At 52.1% G+C, this 19,698-nt stretch overlaps 2 protein-coding genes across 2 annotated transcripts; both read right to left on the reverse strand.

Moving 5' to 3' along the window:
- Window positions 1-8,613: 8,613 nt before the first annotated feature.
- FOXL1 (forkhead box L1) lies at window positions 8,614-9,534 on the reverse strand (the record flags this gene model as incomplete). Its single annotated transcript, XM_082319356.1, has 1 exon — window positions 8,614-9,534. The coding sequence occupies one exon, from the start codon at window positions 9,532-9,534 to the stop codon at window positions 8,614-8,616; it is 921 nt and encodes a 306-aa protein (XP_082175482.1).
- A 6,768-nt stretch (window positions 9,535-16,302) lies between these two features.
- On the reverse strand, window positions 16,303-17,775 carry FOXC2 (forkhead box C2; the record flags this gene model as incomplete). Its single annotated transcript, XM_082319163.1, has 1 exon — window positions 16,303-17,775. The coding sequence occupies one exon, from the start codon at window positions 17,773-17,775 to the stop codon at window positions 16,303-16,305; it is 1,473 nt and encodes a 490-aa protein (XP_082175289.1).
- Between the last annotated feature and the right edge of the window lie 1,923 nt (window positions 17,776-19,698).

The raw sequence follows: 19,698 nt of genomic DNA on the forward strand, positions 1-19,698 counted from the left end.
CATAACAAAGCAATTATGTTTAACAGTAGGTACAGTTAAATTGGAATAAATCTGGTTTGTATACAGAGACATTTCATGTTTATTAATAATCATTGTGTCCACAGTGTTTAGACCTATTCCAAATATAAGCTGTAGCAATGTATAAAAACTTTTCTCCTTGGCATAATTGAGTCAACATGACGGACTTGGCTCTCCCATGTTTTTGAACGACTGTAATTATATCGGTGCAAAACTGGATACACGAGCCTCAATTTGTAGCGAAGCAAAGATGGACAAAAGTGAGGGTAATGCTTTCAGATCTCGTGGGGAAAGAGATTTATTTGGCCCATAATTTGATGAGTCTTTGCAAATTTCTTTACCTGGTACCTCTACTGGGGGAAGCAACTGCTGGGCTGTTTTTCAGTCACATCACTAGTTGTCCATTTGGGACTCACTGGTCTAAATCCTCAGCAGAAGGAAAGTAGTGATGTCTTACCTCCACTGCAGCACAATCCAACCAAGAACGGCTTGTAAGGAAAATAAAAGGAGCCCTTTGGGCAAGTTTGGAGAGGACTCTGCTTAGGCAGAAGTTGCCTTTGCCAACCAAGCTGACAGCTAGTCTGGAAGAAGCAATCTGCTGCAGGTGGATTTCACCTCCCCTAATGCTCTAAAGCACAGACCTTATCCAGCTGCTCCGTATATAATCAAAGGGTGATTTCACCCACTCTAAAACTTGTGCCTCAGACGGTTGGAAGTCCTGCTCTCTGAAGGTGTTTTACTTTCCTGGCAGATTCTGAAGACAGTTTCGATGGCCAGCATAGACCAGGTACTGACTTGTTTGATGACTAGTGTTGATTGAGATGAATCCTATGGTAGTGATGTAAAGAGATCTCTGGGAAAGAGCACCTTCACCTCTGTGCTTTGATGTTTGGGGATGTGATTACAATATTTTATGCAATGTGTACCGGGAGCTTGAAGTCCATGTTGCCTTCAGGACTCAGATCCTTGTGATGGAAACAAGTGAGTCTGTCTGCTGAGCTCAAAAAACAGTTTGAGGATGCCGTTACCGTGACATAGCTGATCACTGAGTCCCTGTTCCTGCAAAGCCTTCCAAGAAGATCTTGCTCTTCTTCTGGAGCTCTTAGTGAGACAGGGACAAAAAGGGGAGAGATTGTTTTTCAAATTATGGTTAATTGCTATGTGTTGTGGTTTAACCCCAGCTGGCAACTAAGCACCACACAGCTGCTTGCTCACTCCCCCCCAGTGGGATGGGGGAGAGAATCAGAAGGGTAAAAGTGAGAAAACTCGTGGGCTGAGACAAAGACAGCTTAACAGGTAAAGCAAAAGCTGCGCATGCCAGCAAAGAAAAACAAGGAATTAATTCATTCCTTCCCAACAGCAGGCAGGTGCTCAGCCATCTCCAGGAAAGCAGGGCTCCATCACACGTAACGGTTCCTTGGGAAGACGAAGGCCGTAACTTCAAATGTCCCCCCCTTCGTCCTTCCTCCCCCAGCTTTATGTGCTGAGCATGACGCCATACGGTGTGGGATATCCCTTGGGTCAGTTGGGGTCAGCTGTCCCAGCCGTGTCCCCTCCCAGCTCCTTGTGCCCCCCAGTCTCCTCGCTGGTGGGGTGGGGTGAGAAGTAGAAAAGGCCCTGACTCTGTGTAAGCCCTGCTCAGCAGTAACTACAACACCCCTCTCTTATCAACACTGTTTCCAGCACAAATCCAAAATGTAGCCCCATACTAGCTACTATGAAGAAAATTAACTCTGTTCCAGCCAAAACCAGCACGCTGTGATATAAATGAAATGTGTTGAGATCTGATGTGGCTCCAAAGAGTCCTGCTAGAAAAGAGAGCTGATCTGTTCTGCGAGGACCATGCTGGTCCAGGAAAGCCCAGCACTAAACCCCTTGTGTATTTAAGTTTCTGCAGGACTAACTCTATCATTATATCAAAGCCAATGCTGCATAGCTCAAATGTTCAGAGGACAGTGCAATAAGAGAGAATAAGGATGATGAAATACAGATTTTTGCTATTCTATATATATCTGCCTTTAGGGAGGTGGATGCTATCAGTTGCCTACTCAGCATCTCACTCACTAGGTTTCTGCTGTGCTGATGGATGGGTGTACGAGCAGCTGAGACAAGTGGAAAGACAACACCAGCTTTTGCAAGAGATGAAGAGCTCCTTACACACTGCGAGATCACAAATCCATCACATGAAGTCTAATGAGGGGGCTGAGCCAGTACAAATACAACTGTTTAACAGTTTATTTTAACCATCCAATGAGAATGAAATAACTTAAAAGGATTCAGTTGCCAACAATCTTTTTTTTTTTTTTCCCCCCTCCTCCTCTCCTTGCATGGTATTTGTTAGAAATCAGGATTTTCCTTAACTAAACGTCTTGTGGTCTCCTTAGCTTTGTTTCTTAACAGGGTTGTCTTTATGTTAGTTTTCTTTGGCTTCCCAATAGAAGAGTAACAGATTTCTTTTGAAGTTTTTATTGATGAATGAGCTCCTATAAATAACTCTCTGTGGCAGCAGCTTGATCTCAGAGTTTACTCTGGAATAATAGTAGCAATGGGAATGGAGGAAATTTATGGCAGCATGACATGAAATAGTTTAATGGGCTTCATACTGTTTAACTTAATCTTTACAGATGTAAAAACAGAAATACAATTATTTTAACAACTATTATTACATATTGCTTTTCTAATGAAAACAGCAACTTAGTAAGCAATTGAAGATAGATAGTGAAGAATTAAGGAGTCTACCTCATTGCAGATTCAGGAATTAGTGTGTTGGGCTAGTGTATTTGCAAACCTTCATCTGAAGAGCCGAGGGAGATGCAAGGTGGCTGGGGAGGATGGGTCTACAGGTGGGACTTGGTGCTTGCACGTAAAGCTGAGTCACGGAGCTTCGGATCAGGGTGTAGATGCTTGAAGCTGCCTAAAACTGGTGGAAGCTGTGGAGCTCTGTCTTTGGAGGAAAAAAAAAAAAAAAAGACCCTCAGTGTTTTCTTCCATGTGCCCTTATTTCACCTGGCTGCTTGGTGAGGAGCTGATCCCAATCCCACTGAAGTCCATGGGTGTCTTTGGTGACGCCAGGGGACACTTGGCCACATCCCTTTTGCCTTGTAGCCCCATGAGCGGGACAGCTGTAATCCTCCCACCTTAGGAGCAGAAACAGGTATTACACTTGCACCAGCCAAAGGATGGAAAGGACAGAGGGAGATGGTGAAAACTGAGCCTTATTTCCAGGCTCCAGCCCTCTGATACTGACCCAATAAAAGAGAATTTAACTGCTTCCCATCGCAAGTCTGCTCATCTTTGCGTGTCTCTCTAGGGCAATGTCACTTAACATGAAGATGGCCTCTTCTACTTGCGTAAACTCAGGGAGGTGATGCTGAAAGAATGGAAAGGAAACGCTTAAAATCATCTGTCTTCTGTCTAAATGCTCAACCTGCAGGCGGGCTGGCATTTAACCCAGGCAAGGATCCGGCCAGAGGGCTTCGGCAATCAATGCGCGAGGGGTGGGTGTCAAATCCAGCGTCGTAATTACTAGGAAGAGGCACAGGACCTAATTCAAACATAAGATTTCCTTTGCAGGGGTTGGAATATGGCTTGTAGCCAACCACAGCTCCGTTGCGCTTTTTGGTGCTTTGCAAAGAGCTTGAGCAAATATTGAAACATGTTGTTGATGCTCTGCATAATTTCTGTAACAATAGCTGACTGCTAATAGTGTTGTTTCCTCCTTGAGGGAGCGTTATTTGAAATTAAATTGCAATGACAATTATTAGCATTGTGCTTTCAAGTGTCTGTTTAGTGGGATATTTGCATTATTCATAATGCTTTCCAATCCACAGAAATTGCCCGTGCAAGAAATAACTTGCAAATTCTTACTCGATTTCCAAAAATGTGGGAAAGTTTATTTATTTCTCCATGCATTCCTGATTTGCAATGTGCTCTCTAAAAATGTCGCTAAGTTTTAGGCTAACCAAGCTCATGCTAAATTTAGCAACTGTATTTTAAATAAACATTCTTTACGCTTTACTGAACTGGCTTTGAAGCTGGCTTAAAACAAATTGCATTCACATGAACATTAACAATGTTTTACTTTGGACTAAGTGAACATCTGAATAAGTAATAATGTATTATTCAGTATAATCCGAAAATGAGATTTAAGAGATTTAATTCGGCCGGTTTAGGAAAGATTCCTATAAGGAATACAGAATCAGACTCGTATTTATTTCTGGGAGAGTCCATGCTGTTTTCCTTGACCACACAAAACTTTCTTCTGGTGTCTTATTAGACACTGGAAGCTACGAGCCTCAGTGAAATCAGCTGTGACTTAGCACGCATTGCGTTTGAGGAATCTGGCCCATTTTAAAGCACTTAATGATTTGTCTGGATAAAGCACTAAAAATATACTGTGGGGAGCAATTATGCAATGTCCAGACTGATGGATTACATAACCTCATAGACCTTTTCCATCTGTAACTTCTCTAATTCTGTGATCTTGTCTTCTTGGTCTTTCACTTAAAATCAAATATGTGATCTGTTTAATATCCAAAACGCTGTCTCCCAGGAGATCTGTTTTCTGGGTGAGCAGGGCTATGAATCAAGTAAAGAAGCAGATCCTTCTCCCCCTCTCGTTTCAGGAATTGGCTGCTCTTCACAACAGGCTGAGGAGCAATTAGCAGGAGGCCGGTGGGTTTTGGTGTGAAAAGAGATGCTCTCCCCGTTGTGGGTCTTCCTTGCTAAAGGATGGAAAGGGAATTAACCATTTAAAAGGGGGGGGGGGGGGGGGGGGAGTTAAAGCAGTGACAAAGTCCCTTAGAGTTATGTCACCTTGAAATCAGCCATGGACAGCCATGCACTTTGAGTGACAAGTCCTGAAAGTGGCTTCTGCTCATGTGTAAATACTTGATTTTTTTTGTTTGTTTGTTTTTTATATGCTATGGGACCAACTTTAAGAGAACACACACTGAGCGTATGTAAAGACTGGAAGCCCCATTTACGAGAAATTAAATTCCTGAATTATTTTAATACGCCAAATTTTCAGTTCCGCTCATAGGAAACCTGTGTTTGGAGCGAAGCGGCTCCGTGAACTGAAGGACTCTGCTGTGAGCCTCTTGCACTGTGCGCTCTTCTCTGCTCCTACGAGTTAAAATTGGCTGCAGACCTCAGAGACGTGAAACCTTGCTCGGTTGGGAGAGGTCATTCCTCTCCAGTGGAACGGAAAGGCATATATATCGCCCACACAAGAAGTATGCTGTTTATACTGCATCATAGGCTATTTTCTACATTTCTTCACAGTATTTCAGACTCGTGTTTATAGCCAATCCCGAGAGGTTGGGAAAGCCGGGAGGGGGAAGATTCCAGGGATGAGTTAAATACTGGGTGGCAGTTTTGTGTTTGACAGCTGCTTTTTTGGGTTGTGAAGCAGGTGTGAAACCATTGACATCAATTATTTGCAGCTTGTCAAGTCCTTGAGATTTGTATGGCACACTTTGTACTGCACAGCACCAAAATTCACGTGATGTATAGAGGATTAAAGGATGCTCAGTTACATCCAAACATCAGGTACTGGTGTACGGACACGCGCGCTTATTTCTCTGCACCGAAGCACTGTTGTTTTTATTGTACCATTACTTCTTCTCCTCTATATATAAACAAATGACGTGCAAAAGCCGTGTGCGGTTAGTCATTCTGCGTATTGGCAGTAAGACCCTTTTTCTCAGTACTCATCCCCTGCAAGTTACATCCATGGCCTGATCCCAATTAATTCCAAATTGCCACTCATAACTATTCACTCAGTCCTGAGTTCATTCGAGTTAGTGTCACTTTTGTGCAGAATGTGTTAAATCTACTAATTTTACTCTCCTGAGTGAAACCAAAATCAGGCCCAGTGTGGCTTTTAAATCTTGCAGCTGTACTTGATCCCACTTCACTACACCAAAACAGAAATAAAATCAAATGTCACCGTGAGCAAAGCTTCACAAAAAATAAATTCCCTTTGCGTAGAAAGACTTGCATCTCCAAAAAACGTACCTGTGATAAAAATATACATTGTGTACATATCAAACTGCAATCCTAATGTGAGACTTGCTCCTTCAGGTGATTTTTTTTCACCAGGACCTGCCACTAAAAGGTGCCCTTGTACAGAAAGGGCCCTGAGGTAGAGAGGTTACACTTGTACAAGTAGCAAAGGAATAAAGGCCCTGTTTGCAGGTCCAAAAAGGGACTTTGGGAGCTGGAATGGCAGCTGAGAGGTGCCAAAACTGGAGAGGTCACAGCTGGGGTGCCAAGTTAGGAGAAAGGGAAGCAGAGGAGCCTGAAGCCACAGGTTAAAACTGCTTGGAGGGGGATTTAGTGGATTTTTCTTTACATGGGGCTGTCCTCACGCTCCGTGCATGCAGAAGCAAGCGCTCACCCTCGCTGACAGCGGCTGCTTGCCAGCACCTCCTGGACACGTGCAGGCGCCCGGGAATGGTGAGGGTGCTCCGCACTGGTCCATGCCCCGCACAGCTCTCCCTGTGCCTGGTGGGAGCACCCACAGCTCCTTCGGGGGAGGCTTTTTAAAGAAGCAAAAAGGAATAAATTCTAGGAATAAACCACCTCATGACAGAGAGCATAAATAACCACTTTCTGGGGGCAAAACCCTTCCGTGGGTCAGGCTGCAGGGAGATGAGGGATGCAGGATCCCCACCAGTGGGAACCGGCTCTAGAGCTTGATGCAGACCCAGCTTCGCACACCCTCGGCGGCAGCACTAACCCCCCGTTTCACACGCGTGCCCAGCTCCTAGCACGTGCAAGCAGCTGGGGGTGGAGAGATGATTTGAGGTCTCTGCTGGGCAAGAACTAAGCTGGGATTTTGTTTAAATAAAGTCTATCTTGCAAATCTATATAAAAAGCCCCTTTCTCCCTTTTTATTCTCTTTTTTCACAGTGAGAAGCTGTAGCTCTGCCTATTCAGGGATCCGCCTATGAGTACCTTTCTTTTGGGACACTCAACATCATTTCCCACCTTTTGGAGATTTTCTGTACTTCCCCACATGAGAGCTCTTTGCCTTATGCTGAAATGAGCTCCCCTGAGCTCCCGGTCGAGATGTCAAGGCACTTTGATGCCGGCCTTCCTCTGCAAAAGCTGAATCACACCTCACCTGAGAAACCCAGATTTCCAGTAGTCCAGGTGCTAATTTAAGGACAGGCTTCGCTAGTCAGACGGGGCGGGATGGAGGGAGGGGAAACAGAATCATTTTGGGAACCATTATCTCAGTTGCAAGGAATGGGTAATTTCCCAGGCTCCTGTTTTTAGCCTCTCCCACCTTTTCCCTCCTCCTGGCAGCGGGGTCCATCATGCCATCACCAGGGTATTTGCACCAGAGCTCGCTGCTGCAGCAGCAGCAGGCCCCGCGCCTCGGCCCCCCGGCTGCACGAGCCGGGGGGTGTTTTACAACGCATCAGCCACAGTCCTGAACAAAATATTTTTATTGGATATACGTTTGGTTTCATAATGAAAATTGAGAATATAGATTTTTTTTCCAAAAGGGCATTTATCCGCTAATATACAAAAAGCCTCTATTTATGGCAAAAAAAAAAAAAAAAAAGAAAAAAAAGAGAAATATTCACTGTTGCTTGTAACGTGTCTGGATTCTTCCTTCTTTAAGAAAAAAGAAAACTTTATAAACATAGCTGATATGTTTTTTTTTTTCCCCTGGTAGTTGTCCTGGTTATTAACACAGCTACTTCAAAACACCAAGACCAGCCTCCACCACTCTGCTTCAGTCTTTTTTGGTCAGAAGCAACTGATCCCAGCAAGACATGGAAACCGGCCGCATCTCCACGTTCACGACGTGTTTGCTCATCCATCCCCCTCTTTCTGGCCACATCAGTGAGACAGAAACACTATCACGATACTCGAGAAGCACAAGTGCGAGGCAGGAAACCAGCTTGCGTTAACGCCATGAGTTATACACAGTGCTGAGTCAAAGCAAGCAGGATTGTGCAGAATGAGCCTGAATTATCTGGTCTGCCCTTAGTTCAGCTCCGGTTACCTGTCTTTTTCCCACTCGGAGGACTGGGCCGGCAGGGCAATATCAGGAATTATTATGTGCAGGCACCCGTGGGTATTAATGGCAAAACAAAACTCAGCCTCCTCCCCCAGGGATGGAAGGGGCGGTTTGGGTTTTCAAAAGGAAAAAAAGAAAAAAACCACAAGAAAACCAGAGACCCAAAGGGCTCAGCAGAAACCAGGTCTGAGGAACCTGAGGGATGCAAAGACTAAAGGTGCAGAGCAAACCCGACGGGGCTTGGAGGCCAGCGTGGGACCCCCCCGCTGCCTGCCTCCCTACCTCCACCACCCACGGGAAAAGAAAACCCTTTTACCTTTAAAAGTCGCTCTGGTAGGGGTGGGAGGCAATCGCTAAAGAGAGCTCCGCAGCCAGATGTGCCTTGAAAATGCCCTGGAATCCTGAGTCACCTTTAACATCGCTTTTTTTTTTTTTTTTTTTTTCGGTCTTTACCCGCTTGATGAGGTCTGAGTCCGGTCTCTCCCTCCCATCGCCCCCCCCCCGGAGCAGCGACCGGGGCGGGGGGGGGGGGGGGAGGGGGTATAATTATGGGGCAACTACTGGAAATTAAATACCGCCTCGGAGAAGTGGAGAGGGAAGCAGGAGAGGAAGGGGATGCCGATGTGGTAAAGCCTCCCGTGCACCTGGGAGTCGAGCATGAGGGAGGCGTTGAGGGCCGGGCCGAAGCCGCCGCTGGCGACCAGGGAGCCGCCGAGGCAACCGACCGGGCTCTCCCGGGCCGCCTTGGGGGCTGCCCCGGGGGGCGGCTGCCGCAGCCCCTGGGCGAGGATGCTCTCGATGCTGAAGCTGCGGCCCCGCGGGTCGCTCTTGTGCGGCGGGGGGGCGGCGGCGGCCGGCGGCCGGGGCGCGGCGGGGGCCGGGGCGCCGCCGCAGCGGGGCGGACCCCCGGGGGGAGCCGCTTCCCCCCCCGCCGGCCCGGGGCCCCCCTCCTCGCCCGAGTCCGCCGCCCCGCTCCCCTTGGCCCTCTTGGGCTCGTCGGAGCGAGCGGCCGGTTGCCCGCCGTCCGCGGGGGCCGCGCCGCCCTTCGCCTCCGGTGGCCCCGGGGCTTTGGGCTTCCTCTTCCTCCGGCGGTAGTTGCCGTTCTCGAACATGTCCAGGCACCGGGGGTCCAGGGTCCAGTAGCTGCCCTTGCCGGGCCGTCCCTTCTCCCGCGGCACCTTGACGAAGCAGTCGTTGAGGGAGAGGTTGTGGCGGATGCTGTTCTGCCAGCCCTGCTTGTTGTCGTGATAGAAAGGGAAGCGGTCCATGATGAACTGGTAGATGCCGCTGAGGGTCACCTTCTGCTCCGGCGCCTCTTTGATGGCCATGGCGATGAGGGCGATGTAGCTGTAGGGGGGCTTCTGCGGGGGGTCCTGCCGGGAGATGGCACCGCTGGGGGCGAAGCTCAGGGCGGCCGGGAGGTACAGCATGGAGGGGCTGCCCATGGGGGAGAGGTGGCTGCCGTAGATGTGGCTCATCGCCGGCGGGCTCTTAGCGCCGGGTCTTCCCCCTCGGAGCCGAGCGAAGGGACGGGGAAGGGCAGGAACCTGGGACGAGTCCACCGGGGAGCTATTTGTGCGAGCTCAGATCCCAGCCCTGCCTGAAGGAGCTCGCTCTGCCTCTGTCCCTGCTTCATAGCTCTTAAAAAAAAAAAAAAAAAAAAAAAGGAGGAAAAAAAAAAGTTAAATAATTGTTGTAAGTTTGCTATTATATGTTGACTTAGCACTGGAAAATAAATTGTCTCTGATAAACAGTCGTTTGTGTTCTCAGCCCACCCACATTAATTAAAATTTCATTGCTACAAAACTCCAAGCTGTCTCCACGTGTCTTGCTGGTACCAGCCAATGGTCTCCGCGTTATTCCTTCATTTGTTTATAGAATTAGTCTGTTGATAAGTCTGCCCACCCAAGTCGAATCAAGCTGTGTTTATTTGGAAAAATTTCCGGGCACCCAATATATAAACGCACTGATCTGATGTTTGAAATATCACGTCCACCCCTTGACGCTGTAAGCACACAGAGCAGAGCAGGATGTGCACTGCTGGAGCTCGGGGAGGAGCGGGCGAGGATCCCCGCAGGAAAACCGGGGCATTAAACGACCAAAAAATCACTAAAATTGAAAAAAAGAAGGGCAGAAAAAAAGGGATGGATGAGAGGAGAAGGCAGCGCTGCGACGGGGAGGAAGGAAAAGGGACTTGGAGTCCCGAGGAAGGGGGGCCCAGGTGTGGCGGGGCTCCCCGGCCGGAGCCTGCGCCTCCCGCTGCGGGGACCCGGCTGGCAGCGGCGGCCGGGCCCGGCCCTGTCGTGTCGTGTCCCCCCCCTCCCTGTCGCGACAGGCCACCCGGGAGCGGGCGGAGGGCGAGCCCCGGGCTCAGCGCGGCTCAGCCCCGGGCAGGCAGGGCCGGGCCGGGGGAGACGCCCGGGGGCTGCAGCGAGCTTCGTAAAAGGGGAATTTGGCAGGCGCGGGGAGGAGGGTCAGTATTTGTGAATGCGGGCCTGTTGCTTTATATTATGTACTTTCCTGTTTATAACAAGGAGGGGGATTATAACAACTTTACAAGTGCACACAGCTGGCCGGTGCTTACATTAGGAATTTGTGATGCTCTTTTTCTGTATAAACGTCCAGGTTTGGGGCTGTGTTTTCTGTTGTTGGATTTTTTTTTTTTTTTTTAATTTACTGATGTAACGGCTTTAATCCGAGGCCCCGAAGGATTCCGGTGCGGTTGGAGGTGTCGGCTGTTTCCCCAGCCCCCCGCGGCTCAGCCCTGCGTTAGACCCCGGGGAGACCCTGCGCCGTGGAGCATCATTTCTCCGGGGGAGGGAAGAGGAGGCCTGAGGGGGATCCCTTCCTCCTTCAGAGAGAAATATCCCATCGGTGCGGCTCCCACGACCGTGGTGAGACTTTTACCTGGCAGGGGAAGAGGTAAAAGCCGGGCTCCGGGGTGTCCCCCAGCATAGCCTGGCGATGCCCCCCCCCGGACCTCCCTGCAAGCTCCCCTTCACCCGTGGGGTTTTTCGCCCACTTCTGCTCCCGTCCTGCCGTTCCTCCAGCAAACCGTCGGGCGAAGGGCTTTCACTCCCGGGATAAAAACCAGCGCGGTGGCTGTGGAGCCGCAGATGAGTTCTAAAGGCTGCAAGCCGCCATGCGAGCCTGGGAAATAGAGCTGGGGTGCGGAGGGAGGTGGCTTCTGGGGCGGGGGTGGGGGGTATCCCCGCTCACTGGCCGGCCCCACGCGTGGGAGGGAAACCCACCCCTCTTGCCGCATCCCTCCCCCGCGGTGCAGACACCCGTCGGCCCCCGGGAGCTGCAGGACCGATCCATAATGCGTGCCATAAATGCGATAAACCCCCAAATAAATAAAAAAGGGGAGGGAGAAGAAGGGTTTGGGCAGGGCGGGGGCTCCCCTCGTCTCGACACTGGGGACCAGCACTCCCGGGCAGCCCCCCTGGAGCATCCTCGCCGGGGAGGGATGAGGCAGAACCCTCTCCTCCCCGCACAGCCCCCTCCTCTCCCCACCTCGGGGAGTCCCCCGCTCCTTGGGACACTCCAAGCACGGATTATTAAAACAATAAATACTCGCGTGTACGGCAGGAGACAGGCACACGGGCTCCCGCTCACTCCCTGAGCTCCCTCCCCCAGTAAAATTCTTCCTTCCTCCTTGTTTCCCCCTCTTCGCGGTAGGAAATCCTTGGAGGCGGGGATGCGGCTTTTCTCTCTGCTCCTTCTTCCCAGCTCATGTTCTGCCTGCTGTCCCTCTCCTGCCGGTGGCATCGCTGCAGCTCGCTGCTTTATCCGCCCGGGAGCAGCCCTCCGAGCGGCTCCGACGGCTGCGGGGGGGCCGGGGAAGCGAGCGGCGCGGCGGAGAGGGGGGTGGTTGTTGTTGTTATCCTCGCTCTTTCCTTGAACGAAAAAAAAAAAAAAAAAAAAAAACAAACCAAAAAAACCGCGGAGCCGACGATGGAGGCGCTCCTGGACGTGTTTCCCCTCCTCTCCAGCTGACAAGCCCCTTTTAAAGCAGCAGCAGCGAGGAGCGCTCCCGCCCGGGGGCCCAGGGGGGAGCGGGGGTGTAAATCAGTGCTCCCCACTCCCGCCGCATCCCGGCCTGGGGGGAGCGGGGGTGTAAATCAGTGCTCCCCACTCCCGCCGCATCCCGGCCTGGGGGGAGCGGGGGTGTAAATCAGTGCTCCCCACTCCCGCCACATCCCGGCCTGAGGGAAGCGGGGGTGTAAATCAGTGCTCCCCACTCCCGCCACATCCTGGCCTGGGGGGAGAGGGGGTATAAATCAGTGTTCCCCACTCCTGCCGCATCCCGGCCTGGGGGGAGCAGGGGTGTAAATCAGTGCTCCCCACTCCCACTGCATCCCGGCCTGGGCTCCCTTAGGCACGACCTCCTGGAGGGGCCCAGTGAGAGCTGCCACCTCTCACCCCCTCGCCATGCACAGCACTGCGCGGTTGCGAGGTCACTCGATATTGATGCGGGGTTTGGGATATATTTCTTTCTCTCCCGGCCTTTGAGCGCCTGGTATGGACTTTCTGCAAAGTCCCCTCCAAAGCGACAGAAGAGCTAGCGGCCTTCCCCAAAAACCTCCTGACCGGCACCTTCCCACGGCGCATTGCCGAGCTCTAGAGGAGGTGGGATGGCTTGGGGGGGACCAGACAGCTCCATGCCTGTGTTGTGCAGAAGCCTGGGGGGCTTCCTGAAGGGATTATGTTTCACCCGGGTCCTGCAGCACCAGGGAAATGTTCCCTTGGCCAGGCTGCAGAGACACCCTGCGCAGGAACCTTCCCAGTGGGCATGAGCTGGAAAACCACCATCCCTTCCCCTCCCGAAACCTGGAGCTGTCTGGGCTTTTGGACAGGTTTGCAAATCCATAGGTTAATGGCAGCACAGCAAGAAAAAAAAACATCCACCATCCTCATCCGCTGCCCAGAACTGCGCTGGGCCCCCACCCGGTGCAAGCAGCCATGCAGCAGCTTCAGCCAGGCCCCCCTGGGGCTGAGCTTCGCCCTCCTGATCTGCTACAGGGGGGGGTTATGCTGGTCCTTCAGCTGCGAGGGCCTGTGGGGCCCGATCCAGTCGCAGCTCTCTGCAGCAACTGCCCTGGGCCTTCCTCCTTCCGTCCTTCCTCCCCCTCTGCCCTGGATGAAGTCACCTGTCGCGGTAGACTCCTATCGCGTTATCAAATTCCCTATCTCAGCTTCTAAATACAGCCCCGAAAAGGTCCCTGCACCCCCACTTTGCTCTCACCTCGCCTGTGAAATCAGCCCACCCAAAAAGGCTCCCCTCGGAAAGGCCGGGGGGACTGGGGCTCGATGGAGAGGGGCAGATGGGGACTGACACCCCCCACCCGCCCCAGGACGGGGCACAGCAAAGGGACGGAGCTCTCAGCCCTCAGCCCCTGCCCCAGGGAGGGGGGCTGGATGCCCACCTGCCCCAGATGGGGATGCACAGGCCTGATCCTGCAAGTTCCTGGGCCCGCACTGCTCCCAGCACCTAATAGAGGCTTTTTCATTCTCTTGCCAATCTCCCTAAAATCCTGAAATCCTGCCACCTCCAAAGCCAGCAGGGAGGGAAGGGGGCGAGGGGCCGGGAGCAGTGCAGACCCCACGGGGGAGCATCCCACTGCGACGGGGTGGGGAGAAAACCCACCACCAAGGGGTTTTGGGTGGGGAGAGGGGACCCCCAAGCCCAGCCCAAGCTGCAGCCCCCCAGGAACTGTCCAGCAGCAGCGGGGGGGAGGTTGCAGAGCCCCAGGGAGACCCCCCAGCACCCCTGCCTGCCGCGGAGGGGAAGGGTCCCCGTGCGCCCAGCGCCCTTAGCCAGTGTGGGAAGATGTGGGAGCATCAGCGGCCCCGGGATTTCTTGACTTGTGTGGGAAAACCCACAGCAGCCACCTGACTTCAGCCACCTCCGAGAGCGCAGGCACCCACCCGGCGCTCCCCTGCCATCCACGCGGGGAAGAAAACATGTGGGGAAGGGGGCTGAGCCAGGGGAAGAATTCTTCACCGCTTTATTTTTTTTTTACCCTATAATTTTTTTTTACCCTTTTACCCTATTTATTTTCTTTTTACCCTTTTACCCTATTTTTTTACCCTTTACTCTATTTATTTTCTCTCTTTAAAATAGCAATTTGGATTCTGTTGCATTAAAAAAAAAGAAAGAAAAAAAAAAAAAAAAAAAACACCCTCTGAGAGCCAGGAAAAAAGGCAAGAGTTTTACAAGAATGTTCCTTAAAATACAGATCAAGTGAGGCTCAGACATTTTTTCTCATTTAAACGGAGAGTTTCGGTACTTTTTGCCAGCTTTCTAGCGCATGCGAAATGTACCCGATCAAAACCAATTTATATCATCGATTTTAACAGCCTACCGCAGGTATAACCGCTCCCGAACCCAGCCAGGGCTGCGAGGGGTACTGGGGGGCTGCGGGAGGTGGAAGGGGGGCACGGCTGGGAAATGGCTCTGGGAAATGTTGGACGGTTGAGCCTCTGGGCAGCTGGAAAAGGAGCTGGGCTTGAAAAGCCCTGAAGAGCTCTCCTAAAGCCGGCTTCAGGCTTTCCCGGCATTTCCATGCCTTCAGCATTGCTATTCCCCCACTAGGTTAAAGCTGCTTTAACAGGTTCAGGTTGATTTGGGGGAAAGGCACAGCATCTGTCAGTGCCCGGCCTTGCAAATAGGAGCTTAAATAGATAAAGAGAAGGTTAAAATCAGCCAAATCTTCATAAGGGAGAGGATTTAAAAACTGTAAAATGATTCTGAAGTGAACTTTCTACCTTGCTTTTGGACTCTGCAGTGAGTCCGGGTTGAAACTCTTATCACCCTCATGCACTTGTAGCCTTTCAGGTTTCCTTTAAAATAAAAATAATGGAAGGGATTTTTGTTTGGTTTCTGTCATGGAAAGAGCCGGCTCCGGGCGCTGGGGCAGGCGAGGCACCGCACAAGGCCTGCGCTGACAGGGACGGGGCAGGAGAAGCAGAAATCCTCCTCCCTGCTGCTCCTTTTTTCCCCCTTCTCCCCACCGGAGGCCTGGGAAATTTCCCCAAATTTCAAGCTGGCCAAGGATTTGGGATTGAGGTGCTCCGAGCCGGCCGCCCCTGTCGTGCCTTATTCGTTTCCCCCCCGCAGTTGTATAATTTCCAGCTCTCCACGTGAACTAAACCTTTCATCAAATCATGATAATAAACCTTTAGGCTCCAGGAAAAGGACTTTGTTTTAAAAACAACCAGTTTCCCGCATGAAGGAAAGGTGAAGGGAGAAAAAACTGCAAAAAACACGTATATACACAGACAAGCGCCAGACTTGGAGCAGAAAAAAACAGCATGGATTTATTTTAAGGTAAGTACAACAATTAGGACCACATAAGACAAACGAACTTTGAAGCAGGTTAAAGCAAATTGTCCTTAGGAATGGTCAAGGTGAAATCTATTATACAAAACATCACACGTCGTAAATAATAATAAAAAAAGTATCAGATACTTTGTCTTTTTTTTTTCTTTCAAAAAAAAAAAAATCCACCAGCAAAAAATAAATTATTTCCTCGTCTTGCGAAAAGAACAGCTCTAAAACGAAAGAAACTCTATTGCATAATTGTACACAGAAGAAGAAGAAGAAGAAATCATTTGTCATTAATTTGGAAGTTAAGAATCGTTGGGCGAGACAAAAATAATCCAGTGAACTCAACTTTAAATATTATATTAATGGCTCTGAAAATCAGCCTGATTAGAAATCCACACATTTTTTACAGCACAACAGAGAACTTAAAAAATACCCAGGACATATATTTTTATATATATATTTATATACTTTTTTTTTTTCCTTTTAAAACGTATAAATGGTCGTTGTGATATTGGTCCATAACTTATTTTTCTGAGACCCCCTATACTTTAGCATATAAAATTTGCCACTTTTAGATAAACATATATATATAGAATTATTCCTTTTTCTTTTTCTTTTTTTTTCTTTTTTTTTTTTTTTTAGGAGAGATCCCCCTTTTCAAGTAGAATTTACTTGCCTGGAATTTAAGGAGGCCCGAAACGGGTCTTGGGATCTCCAAACTCTGTGGCCCCCAGGTCCACGGGGAAGCTGTCAGATTTTAATGTTTTTTTCCCCTCCGTCTGAAGCGTTTGGTGTGGTTTTATTTCTCCCGATCTTTTCTTTAATAATTATTATTATTAATAATAATTATTTTTTTCTTTTTTTTTTTTTTTTTTTTTTGGCGGGTGGCCCTAGGCGGGGGGGTGGCGGCTACTCAGTACTTAGTGCAGTCGTAGGAGTAGGGGGCGGCGTGGCGGTATAGGGAGGGCGCGGATCTGTAGGGGAGCTGACAGGCGGAGTTGCTGCTCACCTGGTGGTCGCTGAGCGAGGCGCTCTCCATCCCCAGCCGGTGCGAGGTGAACATTTCTCGGACGTTGGGAAAAGTCTGCTGCTGAGAGCCGAAAGTGTGGCCGGGCAGGTGGCTCAGCTCAGCCCCGTGGTTGAGGTACCAGGAGGTACCGGGCTGACCCCCCGCCGCCCCGCCGCCGCCGCCGTGGGGATGCCCGGTCCCCAGCGCACCCTCCTGCCCCGACGGCAGGCTGAGGGTGCCGAGGGGCGACGGGGCCCCGGTGGGATGCTCGGCCAGACCCTCCTCCAGAGGTGCGGGGGGCACGCACATGTGGCCCGGCCTCTCGCCGCTGTAGAGGCTCATGGCCCGCATGCTGCAGTGGTAGCTCCCACTAGTGTCCAGGGCCTGGCTGCACGCCGCGCTGTAGCCCGACGGCTGCCCCGCTGGGTAGCCCAGCGGCATCCCGGCGCCCGTCCTGCCCGAGGCGGCACTCACCGGGCTGAGATCCCCCCCGGGGGAAGTCCGCAGGGTCATGATGCTCTCCACGCTGAAGCCCGGCAGCCCGTTGCCGGCGGGGTGATGCTCGGGCAGGGAGCCCTCGGGGGAGGCGGCGGCGGGGGGCGAGGCGGCGCTGCGGGGGCTGTCCCGCAGGGCCCCGCCGCTGGCCGGGCTCAGCGTCTCCACCTTGGTGATCACCGGCAGCTCGGGAGATGCCGTTTCGCTCTTGATCACCACTTTCTTCTCGGAGGCCGGCGCCGAGGCGGAGGAAGAGGAAGAGGAGGAGGAGGCTTCCTTGGGGAGGTCGGAGCCGGGCAGCCCGGGGGGCTTGGGCTGCTCCTTCAGCAGCCGTTCCCGGGCCTCCTCCTTCTCCTTGGAGACATCCTTCTTCTTGAAGCGGCGCCGGCGGCGCAGGAAGCTGCCGTTCTCGAACATGTTGTAGGAGTCGGGGTCCAGGGTCCAGTAGCTGCCCTTGCCCGGCTTCTTGTCGTCGCGGGGCACTTTGACGAAACACTCGTTGAGGGAGAGGTTGTGACGGATGCTGTTCTGCCAGCCCTGCTTGTTCTCGCGGTAGAAAGGGAAGCGGTCCATGATGAACTGGTAAATCCCATTGAGCGTGATCTTCTTGTCGGGGGCGTTCTGGATGGCCATGGTGATGAGGGCGATGTAGCTGTAAGGGGGCTTCACCAGGTCCTTGGGGGCGGCGGGTTGGTGGGGGTGGTAGGGGCCGTAGGAGCGCCCCATGCCCGCCGCGTACTGCTCGGCGTGGCCCGAATAGACGCTCATGGGGTTGCCCATGCCGCCGTACGTCCCCGCCGTCCGGTAGTAGTTCTGCTCGCTTAAATACGGCACCACTCCCAAAGCGTTGGGGTCCGAGACGGAGTAGCGAGCCTGCATCATGGAGAGGGGCTTCCCGCGGCCGGGGAGGAGAGGAAGAGGAGGAGGAGGAGGGTGGAAGGGCCTCACCCCCGTCCGGGACCCCTCTGCGGAGAAGGAAGAGGGGGGGAGAGAGAGAGAGAGAGAGTCTCAGAGACGAGCTAAATCCCAGCGTGTCCTCTAGCAGCGGCACCGCAGCAGCATCCTTCGGGTCGCCGGGGCAGGGTGGTCGCTGGCGGCCTCTCCCTCCCTCTTTGTGACCGTGATTCTTATATACACACCTACGGCCCGCCGCTGCGGAGCGGGAGGCGGGGAGCGGGGCGGGGGAGGGGGGCCTGTTCTCGTAGGAAAAGGGAATTATAAAAAAAAATAAAAAATAAAAAATAGTAATAAAAAAGCGGAAAAAAAAAAGTAAAAAAAAAAAAAAAGAAAAAGCAGCCTTTGCGGAAACCCAGTTCTCGTCACAACAAGGGGCCGAAATCTTCCAGCGGGGCCCCGCCGGCTCCTGGCGAGGGCTGCGCGGGGGCGCGGGGTGCGCGGAGCCGCCGGAGCTCCGGGCCGCGCCGCCGAGCTTCAAAACTCGCCCCGCGCCGCCGCCGCGCTTTTACTCCCCGCTGGCCCCGCCCCCCGCCGCCGCCGCCAGCCAATGGGGGGGCGCGCGGCCGCCGCCGCAGCCAATGGGAGGGCGGGCGGCGGGATGCCGTGGCGTTTGCGAGCATCACACGCAGGCACACGCCACACACACACACACACACACACGCACACGCACACGCGCGCCTTGCCTTGCTCTGAAATTATATATACAGGCATCAAAAATTATATACATCCCCCCCCTCTGTAATTTTAACGTTTTGGCCCCAAAAGGAGCCAGCGCCGCGCGGCTCTGGCCGGGGGCTCTGCCCGCCCGCGGCACCTTCCCTCGCGCTTCACCAAAACCCCAAGTTTTTAAGCACTTTTTTTTGTTGGTTTTGGGGTTGGGGTTGGGGTTTTGATGGTTTTTTGTTGTTTTTTTTTTTCTTGCGCCAGGTTGATCTCAAGGACGGCGGGAGTCGCGACACCGCGCTCATCCCCGCACCGCCCCGCGATGCCGACATAACGGTGCCCCTGGGCCGGGCAGGTCCTTTCCTTCTTCCCCCCTTTGTTTTTAAATATATTTATTTTAAATGGAATAGCCCGGCGGTTCCTCGGGAAAGGCCACCGGGTGCCTCCGCAGGTCGCTCGCCCGCTGGTGGGTGGCTTCTGGCCCCTCGCACCCCGGTGGCCCCGGGCCCCGCCGTCGCTGGGGGCTGAGAGCTCCCTCGGCAGCTTTGGGGGAGTTGGAGGGTATTTTTTTTTTACTATTATTATTATTATTATTATTATTTTACAAAAAAAAAAAAAGAAAGAAAACAGTGAGCGCACCGAAGTGGCTTTTTTTTTTCGTTCCGGCCGTTGAGGGGGATTTTCTTGTGCGTGTGAAATCCGCCCCTCTGCCTTTTTTTCTAATGATTTCATTAGAGGCAATCAGAGCGGGACAATTAGGGACGCATGGTGACCAAGTGTAAACTCAGGGATTTGGGAAAAAACTGCTGCGAGCTGCCCCGTCCCCCCCGGGAGAAGCGTGGATCCGCCAGCGAAGAAATGAAGGTGGGAAAGAGCGAGGGGAAAAAAAAAAGAAAATAAATTAGTTACTGCAAAATCGATTCGAGCCCGAAAGAGACCAAGATAAGGTCGAAATTAATTAGCTGTCACTTCGGCAGGGCTCCTTCCCTCTGCCTCCCCGAGCCCGGCTGCTCCTGCTCTGATTTCCAAGCGCTGATCTTTTGGGTTTCTTACACTGTAATTCTGCCTTTCCCTCCTTGCAATTTGTGTGGTTTCGTAAGGCTTTAAACAAAGATTTATTTCCCCCCCCCCCCTCCAAGTCAGTTTGTGATTTTTGCTGGCGGCTGGGACCGAGGGTCCCGTCCC

Source organism: Platalea leucorodia, assembly GCF_965183815.1.
Source record: "Platalea leucorodia genome assembly, chromosome: 8".
Lineage (NCBI taxonomy): Eukaryota > Metazoa > Chordata > Aves > Pelecaniformes > Threskiornithidae > Platalea > Platalea leucorodia.